The sequence below is a fragment of the Triturus cristatus genome, chromosome 10 (genome assembly GCF_964204655.1).
Source record: "Triturus cristatus chromosome 10, aTriCri1.1, whole genome shotgun sequence".
Taxonomy (NCBI): domain Eukaryota; kingdom Metazoa; phylum Chordata; class Amphibia; order Caudata; family Salamandridae; genus Triturus; species Triturus cristatus.
In genome coordinates this window covers 1,083,487,015-1,083,504,757 of record NC_140593.1, presented here as the reverse complement: position 1 = coordinate 1,083,504,757, position 17,743 = coordinate 1,083,487,015, and the positions used below count along the sequence as shown (strand labels likewise).

Here is a 17,743-nt window from a genome sequence, read left to right as displayed (position 1 = left end):
AATTGATAATCAAAGCCTTTAAGCCTTTCACTTGGCAGTTGAAGATATATGTGCCCCCCCCCCCCCCATACGTAGGCGGCAAAATTGAAAGTGATCCCTCCACCTTCCCTGAAGCCTCTGGGCAGGGGTGCAAAAAGGTGATGGACACAGACAAACAGAAATCTAATTTTTTGGTTTATCATAGGCAAAGCTTCCCCAAGCTCAGTAACTGTAGACAACTGAGCTGAGAAAATCGCAGTGAAATGACCATGAACGGTGGAAAACTGCACCAACAGAGCACTTCACAAAGCAAGTCAGACATGTTCTGATCAATTTACCATAACATGTGTTTTGTTGATCATTTTCACTTTATCAAATCAAATCTTGCTTTATTTCGATAACAAATATCATATAAGCATCGAAGAAGCCTTTTAAAAATATACTATATACAGATAAAAAGTACCATAAAAAGTCATATCAAGTACATGATATTTGATCAGTCGGGACATAATGACACATTTCATCATAATAAAATGTTCCAATTTGATAAAAACATGAGCTAAAAAAATTGTTGTTTAAAAGAGTAAAACCCGATGTACATTATATGAGTGACAATGCATAGATATTAATTCAAGAAATATTTAATCATTCATCTTGTACTATAGTATGTTCTCTATGGGGCTTGTAAAATGAAGTTAGGTCGCCCTTCGTAAAGCTTTATGCCTAACTATCCAAGCGCAACTCAAGAATTTGGCCACTCCGCAAACAAAGAGGATTCTCACTTTATCAAAAAAAGGTAAATTGTTTCATATAAGAACGCTGAATGCAATGTCTCTGACCTTTGGGTTTTGAAGCCACATCTCGAGTCGCTGAACGGCCATCATCCTTCCTTCCTTGTATCCACAGGAAGCAGTTAGAAGACGAAGGAGATTCCGGGACACATTATCCATGGGTTGTCGGCGGTTGAGTTGATCTCGCAGCATGTCTACCACATACTCCTCCACGCTCTCTGCCAGATCCTCATATCTAAAAAGGCAACTAGACCATTTCACAACTGTGGGAATCCTCGCATTACAAACTGCATGGACATTACTATTTTATGCAAAACAACTGGATTATATAAAAACACCTTCCCAAGTGCAATCTAGACTGCAAAATTGCAGAGCCAAGAGGACTACAGAAGAATAAGCTATTTATACCTTTAGAAACACTCTTTCTGGTGAATACCCTATCCATCCACAGACTCCATGTCAGAGGTGAAGACTCAGATTATGCTTCTCTTTCTTTAAAGAAACGTTCACAGATGCTAATAAACAACATCCATTAACAAAAATTCAATGAATCATGAGGAAAAAGAGCTGCATGTTACCCCACTCATAAATCAAATGGAGCCAACAACATCACAACTTCCTCTTTCTTTACTGCTCCACAGTCACAATACATATCTGCTCTATTTCCTCTGCTTTTCATGTATGTTGCATAGTGTCAGATATTGATGTTTGAGGCCATTATTCTGTATAAATTGGCATCCGCGTCCTCAAAACATGGCGTCTGTACATCACATCACTGCTGCAGGCCTGTGGTCCTTCTGCTTCAATCATTCACATTACTGGAGTGATTACCTTTGTCTCCCACCCATTGTGCCTCCACCCCAACCCATTGCCATGTATTCGAGAGAGGCCCTCGCTTCCGAATGCCGTTCTTGAAGAGTGAGGAAGAGGTGCTTGGTTCTGTCTTTGCAGGCCAGTGCAGACCTCTTTTTATGTCTAGGTGTGCGGGTGGTACTTTGCAAACAACTGCAGATCCCAGAGCAGACTGAACTGACTTTATACCTCGAGTTTTGTAGGCTGTAATAACCTGATTTTAGTCTGGATTTCACAGGTATAGAGAATTTAGGCCATTATTCTATATTCGAAACTCCTTGAAAATAAACGAATTACTACATTTCTCACCTGATGCACCACACCTGTGGAGAGGGTGGGTGAAATAATTCTAATTACTGTCCTGGTTTGAGTGGCTTGCTGAATCTTTCCCACCCAACTGATTTAGGGTTCACCTTGGGTAGCTCTCCCTCCACTGTCTCAGAGGCTTAAGTTGTTACTGGAGTGAGCAACCACTCACATATATCTAAGGATTGTTGCGGTTGTTTATATCTAAGGATTGTTGTTAGTATCACTTCAGGACAGAATGAGCTAGGAGTATGGCAGCCAAAGGCACCTTCTCACTTAATAAGTAGGAAGAATATAGTAAATAGGGTCTTTCCACCTACTATTTGGATCCAGGACTTACCGAGGCCACACAATACGGTCCAGCAATTGATAACCAAAGCCTTTAAGCCTTTCACTTGGCAGTTGAAGATATACGTGCCCCCCCCCCGTAGGCGGCAAAATTGAAACTGATCCCTCCACCTTCCCTAAAGCCTCTGGGCCGGGGTGCAAAAAGGTGATGGACACTGACAAACAGAAATCTAATTTTTTGGTTCATCATTGGCAAAGCTTTCCCAAACTCAGTAACTGGAGACACCTAGTTCATGATAATTCATGAGGCAAACATGACTTTGACACTGGGTCTGATAATGCTTTGGGGAAAGCTGTCTTTGATACCGGGCAAGACAATTCCTACCTACTGGCTTCGGCCAAACCTTCTGTGGCAGACTTGATAAGATGTTGTGTGTTGACAGGCAATATGCCAGCGTTATGATACCTGTATAGATGAACGTTGCGCTTTATAAAAGCTTGTTAATAATAATAATAATAAGCCCTGGAAACTGACAGCTGAAGCAGGCAAATGTGAGAGAGCACCACGTACAGGTAGCCATAAGCACCTCACACAGTCCCTCGATTGATGAAGTGCACTTGTTATTGTTCAATCCATAAGATATTGCGCACCTGAAATCGGTGGAATGGGTTATTTCCTCCCCCCCCCCCTCCCCCAGTTGCAGCATATGGACAATCCCGCTTTAGGAAGTCTTTCAACAAGGAAGTGATAGACTTAGATGACAACCCAGCCATAGATCTGAGCATGCTCACCTTCAAGAACAAACGCATAAAGAACTACAAAAAGGGAATTGTCAGGTAATGGAGGGCCTGACAAGACAAGTAACTAGACCGGTCAGAACTTCTGACAAAAGTCCTAGACTTGACTTACCAAGCAAAAGATGAGGGCTTTTGAGTATCGATCACAATATTGTATCTGGTCGGACGCAAAGAGCCATAGGCTCCTTGGCAAGGGTAATAGCACGATTTTGGTTGGCACACACTGACCCCTTTTCTTACAAACTGATCCCATGTGGCAGAGGTTTTGTAAACTTTAATTTAACCTCAGAAATTGTAGTTAAACATCACTCACCTTTCGCATAAAATATTGACAGCACATTTTGTTCAAAATTAACACATACTGAGACGAGACATTTAGGTTTTGGAAACAATTCAGCATTTCCACTTTGAGTTTTATGGAACTCCTACAAAAAAATATCCACCCAGCCCCTGAATTGTTCCCTAGAGGCCAAGTCACTATAAATGACGAAATGCAATAGTTGCAGCTCAAAGGGGCAATCTGTTCAACGACCTCAAAACCCAGAGAGTTTTGCAGCAAATAAAAAAAGGCCAAGTTTTCAGATTCCTGTTGAACCTTCGAGAATCCAATGGTAGGATCTTCTATCGTCACTTCAAGATAAAAGGTATCCATCTTATGAGGGATCCTCTGAAGGAGGTCAACTGAATTGAACAATTGGACCTCAAAGATCCATATTTGACCATTCAGATCGTTTTCACCACACAGAAAATGTCAATGGTGGGACAAATGGTACGGACTTCACGGTCCTACTGTCTCTCCTGTCACCAGCCCCTTGGTGTTTCACCAGGATATTGAAGCCGGTAGTCAAGGCATTGAGAGCTAGGAGCATTTGTCTCACAGTTCGGTTAGACCACATGATTCTCATTGCTCAAGACCCTCTAGAGCTTCAGACCCATTGTGCATGGACAATATGTCTACTTCAGGTGTCATACCATTTTGTGTCCTAAATGGCTTTGGATGGTTTCGCTTAAAAGTCAGTAAACCATTTTGGATCAACAATTTCTGGCCCATGGCTATTAAACTAAATGAGGAGCAAACCTTGGTTTATTAACGGATTAGGTTACCAAAACCTCCCGCTCCCAGATTAGACTACTCTTCTGGGATGTAAATGTGATGCTGAGGTTTCTATAAAGGTGTCCTTAGAATTATGATTTATCTTGATACCAACTTTCAACGACATTGACAATGAGATTAGGTCTGATATCTTGTAGAAGAATATAGGATGTAAAAAGTCAATTTAGCAGGCAAAGAATTTCTGCCAAAAGGCATTTCTCGTTATATTACCAAAAGTACTACGACAGACTCAAAATGTATTAAGAATGCTTGATTTCCATATAATCCTCAATTGTGTGTATTACAATGCTTCAGAGCAAATCAGAAGTGTACTATTGAAATTAGAATGGATAGCAGAAACAATAGCTCATTGCTCTTCAGAAACCTTTTCTCACAGTATCTTCAGTTGCATTTTTCAGGAGGGTAAGGTGAATTATTGCAGAAGAAGAGATTTATATCTGTACTTTTGGGGCAATTTCCACAAAGAGAGTTATGGCTTACAAACCATTTGTGCTGGGCTCTAGGTTGGAGGACATCACAAAGGTCTCAGACTGTTCATCTGGTTTGACTTTTAAGACATTTTATTTAAAGCCTATTATTGATGTTGCTTCACTGGTTGTGAGATAACCTTGACAAGCAAAGTCTGAGCTCCGGTCCTGACACAGAAGAAAAACATTTACATCTCAAGAATGTTCAACTCTATTGAGGACACCGAGGCAAGGAGTATCCCACCCAGGTAACTAATAAACGTGTGCATGATTTTGTTAGTATTTCTAAAATACATTGATATTTACATTATATTGTGATAAGCAAAATGTGTTAGACGTCTTGTTTTCGCCTATGCATATGTTTGTTGTATGTCAAATCTGGGTGACGTTGAGTCTATTTGGCAGGTTGTTAACTGTAGCTGAAAATGCCAAAGTTAAAGTCAAACAAAGGAAAGTCCATGCAATGAAGGAGGCAGCCAAGCTGGTGTCAACTATTTGGTACATGAAAGGGCCCATGATGTGTAGTTTTTTCTCTCATGATTCACAGATTTTGTAATTTGTAAAGAGATATTGTTTACTGGATGCTGTGAACTTTTCAGGAAAGAAAGAGAAGCATAATCCTTGTCTTTGTGCCCTTAATAGAACTGAACATTTTGATGAGTTAGATACAAAATGTTTTATTGTGAAACTCCACCAGGCGGCCAGACCATGACCTGGAAAACTAATTAAATAGATTCTGTGTGCCAGCAGGTGGCACCATAAGCCTCCGTCATGGCACCGACCCGCCTTGGGACATGACTGCACAGAGTCAATATAAGCACCACATCCCAGCATGTTGCCATCAGTAGACTTACTTTCTTTTACACGTCAAAGCTACTGTGCAAAGCAACTTGGGATCCTATTAAATCCCAAAAGTCCACCCCACCAAACAAGGGAGGCGGTGAGGAATCTGTGGTTAGGGTATACACCAAAAAGGTTGTTACCTTCTGATGGATATTTCTAATAGAGAATTCTCACTTGGAAATATATACCAAAGCAATACCCACTCCAAGAAGGTGGGTCAGAGAGCAGACTTTACACCAGGATGTCCTGCAGGGCCACACAAGACACTATGGGTTTGAAAAGTGATACAATAGTGCCTTATAACGGTATGGATGAATGCCCACATGAGTACCTGGCTGAAGTCCAGATCAGGGACTCCCTTAGCAGAGCTAGTGCTACATAATTACTACTGGTGGAATGAGACCTATGGTTCTCTGGAGGAGCTTTCTTGGCCTTATGCAAAGGACATCAAAAAGCTGATCATTCACCTGAACACTCCTTAGCCCAATCATAGTAGAATTTTAGGGCCCACTGAGGATCCAACAGGTGTACCCTTTCCTCTTCCTCAAAGAGACGTGGTAGACAAAATAACCAGCTTGCCAGGAAAGAGTAATATCGGCTGAACCGACCATGGTTGCAATTCAATGACAAGACAAGCAGAAGTGACAGCAATGAGAACACTGCCTTCAAAGTTTCAGCAAAAGCAGAGTACAGCCATGAGGAGGCACAAAAAACACACACATTAATAACATCAGAACCAAATTAATATACCACTGCAGCTTGATAAAGGGAACTGAAGGAAAGATGTGAGAATCTTTATAAAAAATTAAATTCAAAACAGCAACACAGTGGAGGACTTGAACAATGAAGGTTGATCAAGCATACAAAGAAAGGCTTAATAAGTAACCTTTAATTGTGACCACAGCAAAACCTTTAACCTATGGGAGTTTTACCCGGCGAGGATCAACTTGCTTCACCTCACACCAGGTGACAAATCTGGCCCAATGATCCGAATAAACGAAGTTGGAAGAAGAGCAGTAGATAGGCAGAAAATCTACAAATTCCATTTACTAAAATCATACCTTCCTACTTCTTTCTTCTATACCTACATGCATGCAGATGTAGATTGTGGAGGTTCAGGAGGAGCACAATAACCTGCTATTGGGACAACAGATCCTCTCGAAGAGGAGGCTGAAGTGAAAGGCAGATGTTCAGGGTCAGCAGGTCAAGGTATGAGGCCCTTCTGGCCCAATCCGGGACCATTTGGATCACCTGACATTCCTCAGACTCCCCCTTCCTCCAAGAGAACAGCAGTAGAAGCATAAATGCATTTGGGTCAGACTTCCACTGAGGGAAGAACAAGATATAGATATAGATATAGATATAGATAGATATATATACACACACACACACACACACACACACACACACACACACACACGGTGGAAACTCTTTAGCACAGAAGGCTGGACATTGAGCCTTTTAAAAGGTAGTAAATAGGTCTACTAAGGTCACTAGCGATCTATATAATGACACCTGCTGCTCATCTGCTCTGATAGCTGAGGAAACCTACCAGATGATCGACCAGCAGGGGAATCCTGTGAACTGCAAGCCATAACCATAGCCATACAGAGGGCATTCCACTCAGCCCTACTTTTTGTAGTACCACTTGGTAGTAATGTCTGTCAGCTTCAAATTACTTATGTGATGATGATGCTCGATCAGTTGAGGTGACTTCCCCAACCTAGACTGAATCCATCAGTCACCAACGTGATGAGAAGAGAAAGGCTTGGCACTCATCAGGCTCTCATCGCCAACCTCCACTGCAGTTTTATCAGTTGTAGCCACTTCGTTGAAGATACAGATCTAATGAGGCTGAGGATTCCAATGCTGGGCCTACTATAACAGCAGGTTTAACTGAAGTCCTGCATGTGCCAACAAACATGGACAAAAAACAATTGATGGACGAATTCTGAACAATGCAAACATTCACCCCCAGTCAAAAGGATCTGGGTTTAATCCATCATTCTTTTGCTTACCAAACGACCCCAGTTTGGACCCAGTCATATATAAACCAGTCTTAACCCTGTTCCTTATGGGAACAGTCCAGCCCGAACTGCCAAGCCAGGTCCTCCCTGGACCAGACACAAGCATCCTGGGACCGGTTTCAGGGCATCACCCCATATCAGCCAGGCTAGCTTGAATCCAGTGGCGCAGTGAGTACGGGACCCATGTGTGGGTGTACCCTTTCCATTTAGGGCAACAAATGCAAAAGAAACAATTGATGGACAGAATGCTGAACAATGCAAACATTCACCCCCAGTCACAAGGATCTGGGTTTAATCCATCATTCTCTTGCATACCAAACGACCCCAGTTTGGACCCAGCCATCTGCAAATCAGTCTTAACCCTGTTCCTTATGGGAGCAGTCCAGCCCGAACTGCCAAGGCAGGGCCTCCCTGGACCGGAAACAAGCATCCTGGGACAAGTTTCAGGACTGGGGTGAATGTATGACATTGTTCCGCATTCAGTCCATCAATTGTTCTTTTTGCATTTGTCACCCCAAGAGGGATAGGTATGCCCGGACATGGGTCCCATGCTCTCTATGCCACTGGAGTCAGGCTATCCTGGCTGATGAGGGGTGAAAATGGCAGAACCTATGCTTTTGGCAATGGAGTGGAGGAGAAGGCTGTTCTCATCCAGGCCAGTCAGTGCCCGACTCAAGGTCTCAACTGCTCCATGGAGTCTGAGGCACATAAGAGTGATCCGGAACCCTTTTGAACAGCTGCAATACGGCCTCACTGAATGCTGAAATTTGCTGCGGAGACGATGATGGCTGGAGCAACTTAGGGCATATCAGGTTAGAGTTGGAGTTCAAAGCCGGATCTAGGTTCCTTAAACGCAAACTATGGGCCATATGTAGGTAATTTCTATTTACCGATTCCTAAATACCGAATTTTACCGATTCGGTATTTAAGAATCGGTAAATAGAATGTAGGTAAACAATCGGTACATTTTACCGATTCGGTAATATTCGTTATTACCGATTCGGTATTTACCGAATCGGTAATAAGGAATACCTTCCCATTCATTCCTATGGGCCAGGAGGCCCATAGGTATGAATGGCAAGCCATTCACTATTACCGATTCGGTAAATACTGAATCGGTAATAGGGGGAGCATATTCAAGGGTGACAGGGTGCCACATTGACACCCTGTTGCACCCCTGAATCGTGCATGTGTGCACATGTGGCGCACATACATGCCCTAAGGGCATGTATGTCTGCCACATGGCACTTTTAACAAAGCAGAAAATTGCTTTTGGAAAGGTATTCGGTATTTACCACCAACTTGTAGTTGGTAGTAAATAACGAATCCTTAAACCAAAAATGCACTCACTTGAGTGCTCCCTACATAGGATTTAAGGATTCGGTAATTTACCGATTCCTTAAAATAACGAATCGGTAAATTACCGAATCCTTAAATCCAGCCTCCTACATCGCAAAGGGCTAAATACCGGTCGGTAACGGGAAATTTACCGATTTTCGGCCGTTGCTTACCGGTATTAGCCCACCTACATATGGCCCTATGTGACTTCTCCATAGAGCAGGAGCTTCTGGACGTGAAAAAGCTTTGTTTGTCTTCACTTCTTGGGTTTTTATTTGACTGATCCTTCAAATTCGGTTTGGATTCACCTAAGTGGGTTAAACAGGACATGGGTGGCCTTGCAACATAGAGGGAGACAGCCCCGCTTTCTTGTGCTTGGTGATGTAGAGTTGGCTTCTATCTCATTGGTAGCCTTTGAATGCAGCAGAGAGCATTTGTTGCAAAGCTTGAAGACATGTTTGGTGCAGACACTCCAAAGCATAAGTCATGGCACAGATCTGATCCAATTGTATTAGGTGTCAACTAGGGAAAAACTAAATTTTTGGAAGAACAAAAAATTATTTGATGATGAAAACCGAAATCTTTAGCAGAGAAGTGCAGATAAAAAGTAACTGATGTCAGCGTTGGGTGCTTATAGAGGCTCTATCTATGTCTTGTCTGGCGGTACGAAGGAATCACAACGGAGGCCAGTGGTGCCCACCTACTAGTGTGCAGGAGCTATTGAAGGAGAGTTTTCTTGGATCCAGTCTGGCGCGGGGGGGGAGGGGGGGGTGAAGATTCACAAAATACGGAACCTGCAGACAGACGTGTTCATTGAAAGGAAAACTGCCTACATGTCATTCCTGAGCTTCATCTTGGGAACTTACAAGAAATAAATGACCCCCAATAGTCCATCCTTTACATCACATTGCAGAAAAGCTCTAATTTTTTAAATAAACTATATTAGCATATCTGCCTTTCATTTTTCTTACATTTGGTAACAAGAAAATGATAAACCTCCAACTGCGTAAAAGCACTACTTTTCCTGTTCTCTTTACCTTTCCAAAATGTGATGTTGTCCCTTTATGGCAATCAAGCACAATGGAGGAAGCTGGCTCTTAATACAGTTTACCAAAATGAGGTGCACTGTGTAGAGTCCAGGTATCCCATACTACTGTACAGGGGCTTGCCACAACAATCCCAAGGTGCTATATTTGTAGTAGTGTGGTCGTGTAGCCTTAGGCTTATCAGAGGGGAGTGTTAGGCATTTGTTGCACACACAGAGTCAATAAATGAGACACATACTCAATAAGGAAAAACAACACCAATTCAGAAAATAACACATATTTTTATTTTAATTTAGACACCAAGTCCTTTGAGAATAGATAAATAAATTTCAAGTTAGCAATTTTCATAAACACAGAAAGTACAGATGTCAGGTTTGAGGCATGAGCCTCGAATGCGGTAATGTTATCCTATGGGAAAACCAGACACTGCATAGTGGTACTTGCAATCGAGTTACAGAGTTGTTCTTCAGGGCTTAAAGTAAGTAGGGACCAAGGTCCTTAGAACCAGCAGCCGTTACGGTTTACCTCGCCTGATGTGTCCAGATGCAGAGGTGCTGGTCGAAAGGGTAGCCTCGAACACTACTGCTGAAGTCAATGGGAAACCTTGTAACAAGAAAAAGGCTGCAAGTGGGGGCTGGGGGACCAGTCTGGCAGAACCCAAAGGGGGCTCGGGTCTTGAGGGTCTCTGGAGCAAAGGGAGGCACCATCGGAAGGCTCAGACTCTGGTTGTGGGGCTCAAGTGCAGAGGTGTTTGTCCGGCAGGTCGCTTGCGTTAGAGGCTCTTGTTTTTCGGGTTGACCTGGAGATGGGGACAGAAAAGGACAACAAGATCACTCTCGCCGATGGCCTCGCTGGTGCCGACATCCCACGTTGGTAGGTATTTTTGGTGGTATTGATGTCTGGGCTGGAGTATTGGTGGAAGTAGACTCCTGGCATCTTCAAAATTGGTAGGGAGACACATCTGACCTCCTCCTGAGATGGTGCTTCCTCGGTGGACCCAGGGATCAGTAGAACGGTACATTGGGTTGATGCGCTCAGCGCCTGTAGGCTACAGAGAAGTGGCTTCTCCACTTCAAGGGAGACGCTGGCTGGTTGGCAAAGTTTGGCAGCCCACCGAGGCTTTTGGAGGATGCACAGTTGCAGGACCACTCGGGCATTTGCAACTGTCGGGACGGGAGCAGGCAGGCAGGTTTTGGCGCCAACTACACAGCTGGTTCTCAGTTCTTGCATCTTTCTGATCTTTTTTATACTTCTTCTTTAGTCAGGCAAATCCAAATTCCTGGTGTCAGGAGACCACCTGAATACTCAATTAAGGGGCTTTAAGGGGAGTGAATGTTAGTAGCCAATGGGATATTTATCCCTGGGGTCACTACATCCCCTATATGACCACTTCCTATGGGGAGTGGTCACAGCCCTGTCGCAGAGAGCCTAATTCCACCAAAAACAAGAAGGCGGAATTTCCCCTTTCGTGGAGCACATCAGGTAGCCCATCATAGGGGTGTAACTAGCCTGGTGGTGCAACACACCTACTTGCATAGCTAATTTACCACATGCCTTAGAGCAAATGAGCCTCAGGGCAGGAGGTGGCATCTCCCAGCTCTGGGGGAAGACGGGTTTGCATATCAAAGGCTGCAGGGACCTTGAAGCCCCTGGCCTTGATACGCTAAATCACTAGCCATCCTGCTGGAGGAGGTGTGAACACCTTACTCCGGAGTAGGCATTGTTTCTTGCCTCAGAGAGCATGGGCTCTCACCTGCAGAGAGTCGGAAACATGTCTGTGGTGGCAGGCTGGATGGGACCAGTCAGCCAACACACTAGAGAGTGCTAGGTTTTTTAGGGGGCACCTCGAAGGTGCCCTCTGGGTGCATGTAATAATAAATCTTCTACTGGCAACAGTACAGATTTATTAAGACAAGTTGTTTGATACCAAACACCATAGGTTTCAGTAAAGCCATCATGCCGCTGGGGAAATGGTAATGACAGGTGTCCAGTGCATAAACTTAAGATTGTGTCCCTGTTTACTTGTACCATCTAGTAATTGAGCCAGGTAGCACGGGGCATATCTGCTCAGGCACATGTAATATAATGAGCCGTGCCCTAGAGCTACAAGGCCTGCTGTAGGGGTGAGTTACATATATTATGTGCAGTGACTTTGACAAGGCACAGAGTGAGTGTACCATATTGTGTTTTCGCTTGTAGTGTGCACCATGACACTCAGTCTGCAATGGCAGACTACATGCAATTTGTACGGGGATCCCTAAGGGTGACATAATACATGCTGCAGCCCTTAGGGACCCTCTTTACACCCATGCCCTAGGTACCAGGGGTACCACTTACTAGGGACTTACAGGGGTGCCAAAGTGTGTGCTAACTGTGTTACAATTAGACAATTGTACCTTGTTTTAGGAAAAGAGCACTGGCACCGGGGACTGGTTAGCAGGGACCCAGTGCACATCAGTTGAACAACATCAGTACCTGTGGCAAAATGTGGGGGTGACCATGACAAAAAGGGGCACTTTCTGGCAGACACCACCTGAAAACCACAATGTACTTCTTTGACAATTATCTTATCAGTTGATTTTCACATCACGCTTAAATAAAGCTCTTGGCTGCTTTCTTCTAATATGTAGTGCTTAACTGCCTACCAGGATGTAGGAGGATTGGTGAATCATTCAATGACAGAGAAACAGGATTACAGGTTAGTAACATTTCATTCTACAACATGGGGTCTTCACGAATGTTGATTAGCACTGCATAGAAGGTAAAGGCCATGCCAAAGAAAGGGAGGTGGAGAAACCACGACTTCAAAGAAAGTAAAAATGTATATAAGCAAAGAGATTGTGAACAGAAGCTTGACAACCTCAGTAACTAGGCTAGAATTGTAGTCAAGACAGTACTGCAAAAGAGTGGAGCAAAATTAGGGTCAGCCAAGTGACTGCCTTGCAGATCTCCCCAATGAGAACATTCCTCAGAAGTGCAGCACCAGCTGCTTTAAAGTAGTTGAATTAAACGGAGTCTTTTCCAGGAAGTGTTGTCACCTACTCCAAGCAGGATGGCTAAGTAATCAGCATATCAAGGCACGAGGCTTCAAAGGTCTCAACCGCCTTTGATATGCGACCCTTGGCTTCCCCAGACAAGGAAAAATGCCCATTTATTTATGGGCTTTTATAAAGCGCATCACTCATCCCCTGGGGGATATCACGGCGCTATAAAGCTCCCTCTCGTTTCAACTGGACAAAACCCCCACAGCAGGCCCTCTCAAAAACAGAAGAGTCACTAACCCAAGAACAGCCACGTGTCAAGAATTCCTGTCATGCGAGGGGAAGAAAACGGTAACCAGCGAAAACGGACTACATCTCCCAGGATGCTTAGCGGTTGAGAGGTTATGTAAACAGGAGAGCTGTTACATAACTCAAGGAAAACACGCCCTATAAAGGGAGGAACCGGGAGGTACAAGGCTGTCGGATATTGTGTTTACACCGACGTACCTGCTTCGTGAAGAGCAGTGTTCCGGAGTGGTGCTCCAGTAAGGCAAGAACGGAGGTAGGTCGAGTCGTTACTCCCTGGGCCGTGTCTTGCCCCATCGTCACCTGTGAAGGACCCGGAAGCTCTACCGGTCAACCATTGAGCTTCGCTTTTTGACTCGGTTGAGTCAAAGCGCAGTGGCGCTTTTGCTGGTTGGAGTCGTAACTCCCAGCCAGACCAGAGATACAGGGACTGCCAGCTGTAACGCACACCAGGAGGGAGCGGCTGCTCTCGGTTCAGTCTTCTTGCTTTTTGATTGGGGTATCGGTGACGCATCACCAGGAGGTGACTCCGCGTCCCGGTGCAGTCTGAGGAAGAGGTTGAGCGGCTGCTCCCTTCAGGTAGAGACCCCGGCTGGGTGTTTCCCTGACTCCTCGATTCTCCCCAACACTCTTCGTGCCCCTCACAGCCTACCGATTGGCATTGTCGGCCATTTCATTTCTGCCCTCTGTTGGCATACGCCGGGATCGGCGTATATGCAGAGGACGGTTAGGACCATCCGTGCGGTGGGCTGGTAACGTACTTAGCCTGGAGGATTCCAGTGACTATAACTTTTGTTTATTCTTTGTATTATTTTTGCCTTCATTAAAATAACTAACCCTTCACAAGTGGTTGCGTCCTCATTATCGTGTCTGTTAAACGATCCCGAAACGTTCAGGGCGTTACACCACGTTTTCACTTTCTATCTGAATTGTGTATGGTTGTCAGTAAGGCGGAGATCCAGAGGTGAGGAGTTGCACTGGACTTCTGCCAGGTATGAAAATGCGAGTAAGCCTGTTCTGGATTTCCGAATTTGTGTCAACCTTGCTAGAGCAAAATTGCAGGATCTCCATTTCCATGCCGGCCTGTAAAATTCAACTCTAGTCTGAAGAATCTCTGGTATGGTGTTATACAAGGCCATGTGAGCATGGCATAGGAGGTTGAAACTAGATTTTTTTCAGAACTGGCAAGCCAGTGTAGCATTATAAGGCAAGCTGATGCAGTCAAATCTGTCTATGTTACATTATAACTTGGCTGCGGCATTTTAAATTACCTGTAATCTTGTAAAGAGGTAATCCGCCATGCCCACATAGACGGCATTACCATAGTCCAAATGACTGGTAATCAAGGCCTGGACTACAATTTTCTGCCATGCTATTAGAATCCAGTTAAACAACCTTCTCAGTAACTTGAAAATGCCAAACTATTTGCCACAAGTAGCCTTGATGTGTTCTTGCATTGAAAGAGAGTCATCCACAATCACACAGAGGTTTTTGGCAGATTTCTTAGGAGTAGTTATATCCCCCAGAGAGTCAGGCCAACAAGAGGCATCCCAAAATATATGGGCCCCACCGAATAGCAGGATCTCAGTCTTATCTACGTTTAACATTAAACAGGGACTGGTCATCCAACCTGCTATTTGGGTTAGGCACACCCGCAACTTGCCTTAGGTTTACTCACGTTTCTCACCCAGTGATAAAATCAACTGGGCATTGTCGGTATAAGGGCAGAGATCAGATCCCCATTTCCTTATGTATGTTGCTAATGGAGCCACGTAAATGTTGAAAAGAGTCTGGCTCAAAGATGAGCCTTGTGGAACTCCGCAAACAGATTAGTGGGAACGGGATCTAAAAGTGCCAAGCTGCACTGAGTACGATCTATCTTTTAAGAAGGTACCCAGCCATTTGAAAGGGTTTGATTGTAAGCTGATATAAAGTTTGCTAATTAACCGGCTCTGAGAGACCATATCGAAGGCCGCAGAACGGTCAAGTAAGATCAGGGCTGCGGTAAGATCAGGTCTACTGCTAGCCTGATGTCATAAAAAATATCTAACAATGTGAACAGAGTGCTGTTATTGGCATGAAAACCAGTTTGTGAGGGATCTAATACATTGTTGGTTTCAAAAAGTTAGACAATTGTCTATTTATCAATTTCTTCAAGATTTTTGACATATACGGCAAGAGTAATATAGTCCAATAGTTGGAAAGGCCAGAAGCATCGATTCCCAATTTGTTTGGCACCAGGACAGGTGGGAAAATGAGCTAGTCAGGAGGCGTGTTCCCCTCTCAGGTTAGTACCATCCCTTAGGTGGGCTACCTAAAGTGAACATGAGTTTTAGAATTCCACATCTTAGTTTTGACGGAAATAGGCTCTCTGGGTCAGGGTTATGCCAACTTCCCAGAGGAAGTGGTCATTAGGAGGGTGTAGACACCCTAAAGGTAAATAGCCCATTGGCTACCACCTGCCCCTCCCCATAACTCTCTTAAATTGAGTATTTAGGTGGCACCCCTGACACCAGGAACTTAAGATTCAACAAATCAAGAAGAGAGGACAAGGAAGAGCAGTGACAAAAAGCGAGAACTGAAGACTGCTTTCGACGGCCATTAAAAGGAAGCTTCTTGCCAATTTTCACACGCCTCTCTGGTCCGTTGGAAACACTTGACAGCTACAATCAATAGTGTCTATTTATAGAAAATAACCAGTATGAATCACAAGGTTAAATTATTCCATGACAAGGAGGTATATAGGCCAGAAAAAGGGTTCCCCTAGGAAGCACGGTCAGACTTCCCACACACTTGGAGATCCAAATACACAGAGCATTCGGCACCCCTCCTGGTGGATCTCTACTGTAGACAACATGAGAAAAACTTCCAGAAATGTTTAAATAGGAGGTATAAAACCCAGGTTTCTGAGCAACAGTGCAATAAAGCGCTTCATAGGCACTTCTAAAACCATGCAGAAGTGTTGATGGCCTGCAGAAATGGAAGGCAATAGTGGGACGGGCCCTTTAAAGAAGGCCAGGCTGGGTAGCATTCATATAGGGCAAGAAAAGTGGAATTCATCTCACTCAGGCTCGTCAAGGTAGTGATGCGATTGCCACTGAAGGAGAGGATCGATTAGTAGGTTACAGTAGATGAAAGGAGTGGTTGAATTTTCATCCTCCACAGATACTCACTATCCTGGAAGAAATAAACCCTCTGTCAAAGTTTGACATAAGAGCTGGTAATGGAAGTATTTGTGTCTGCTGTGGTAAAATGGCAGAACATCATTAATTATCCTAATAAAATCATGACAAGAAGTGTACGAAAACTACAACTGGGCAGTAATCTTTAGACCCAGGGCATATTTTTGAAAGTTTCACTTTTGCCCACAAGTGTTTTTCCCACATTGGTCAACGAGCTGAACTGTATACTTTTATTTTGTGAAAAGTATGTGATGATAATACTGAGAATGTACCTTTAAGTTAAAACCTAACTGTCCATACATGAATGTATATTGTCTGCTATTGAAGTATGACCTTGAGAAAACGTCAATAAAAATATATTTTTTTTAAAAAGAGCAGGGGTCACCAGGATTGGACTCCTCCATCTCTTACCCTATAGATGTCAGGACTTCTTACAAGAGATCCTCAACTTCTGGTGTTGCCACAATAGCTGTGAGACTATCCCCTCCTGCCCACAAAGTCTCCAATACTGTTCATGCATGCCAAGATCCATCAAGCAGAGCCTATCTGGAGTGAAGTACCAGCCTGACATCACCCTGTACACATTCTCCCTATGACAAACATAGAAACTATGGAATGTTTTTACAGGTCCAAAACCATTTCTAAATTTCACCGACCTACCAAATACATTGCCTCAACTTCCCATGTACACCCAATTCGACTCCTCACGCACTTCAAATTACACGTTGGGATAAAGTAGACACCAACCCACTTTTTGTTCACACAAACTAACAAACTTCTCTTAGTCTGTTTTCTCCATAGTTGATGTTTGTTAAATATTCTGTAGATCCACCCAATGCCAACATGGTAGAATGAAGACTTTTCAGTAGAAATGAGACATAACCACTTCCAGCTGACTTCAAATTACTAAATTTTAAATACCATGAAAATATCCATTACCATCCTACAGATAGAACCATCATCTTTGATCTCCTCCAATTCCTTCTTACAGAGATTAAGTGGAAGAATTTTCTTTAGTCAATATGAATTTTAAAACATGAAACATCGTTACAGCAAAAGTGAAAGAAATTGATGTGCTGACATCCCGTCATATCCTTGATCTGCAGCTACCCAGCTATGGCTGACACTGGCTCCCTTGTCAACATAAGCAGCAGAGGTAACCACAGGGCCTGGTAAAAAAAAAAAGGAATTTCAAGTGCTTACAGATGTGCAATTAGTAAACTTTACAGTTATTAGAGTTTCCATCCTACTATTTGTCTTTTATCTCATCCACTATCTTTGCTTAGTGACCTTAACATTGCCCTCCCTTTGTTGTCTTGGGTAAGGGATAATTTTATGTTGGGAAATGCATAGTGCTCATTTGAATAAAAGGCCTGAATCTCATTGACCCAGCAGGATGATGAAAAGGCCATCAACAATGCCCCC

General features: G+C 43.7%; 1 protein-coding gene across 1 annotated transcript in view; it reads right to left on the bottom strand.

Annotated features, from left to right (window-relative positions):
- INTS1 (integrator complex subunit 1) overlaps positions 1-17,743 on the bottom strand; it is a 625,364-nt gene that overhangs the window by 447,933 nt on the left and 159,688 nt on the right. Inside the window, exon 8 of the mRNA XM_085629257.1 lies at positions 819-1,005. Within this exon, the coding sequence (XP_085485383.1) occupies positions 819-1,005 (187 nt within the window). The remainder of the gene's footprint in view (positions 1-818; positions 1,006-17,743) is intronic.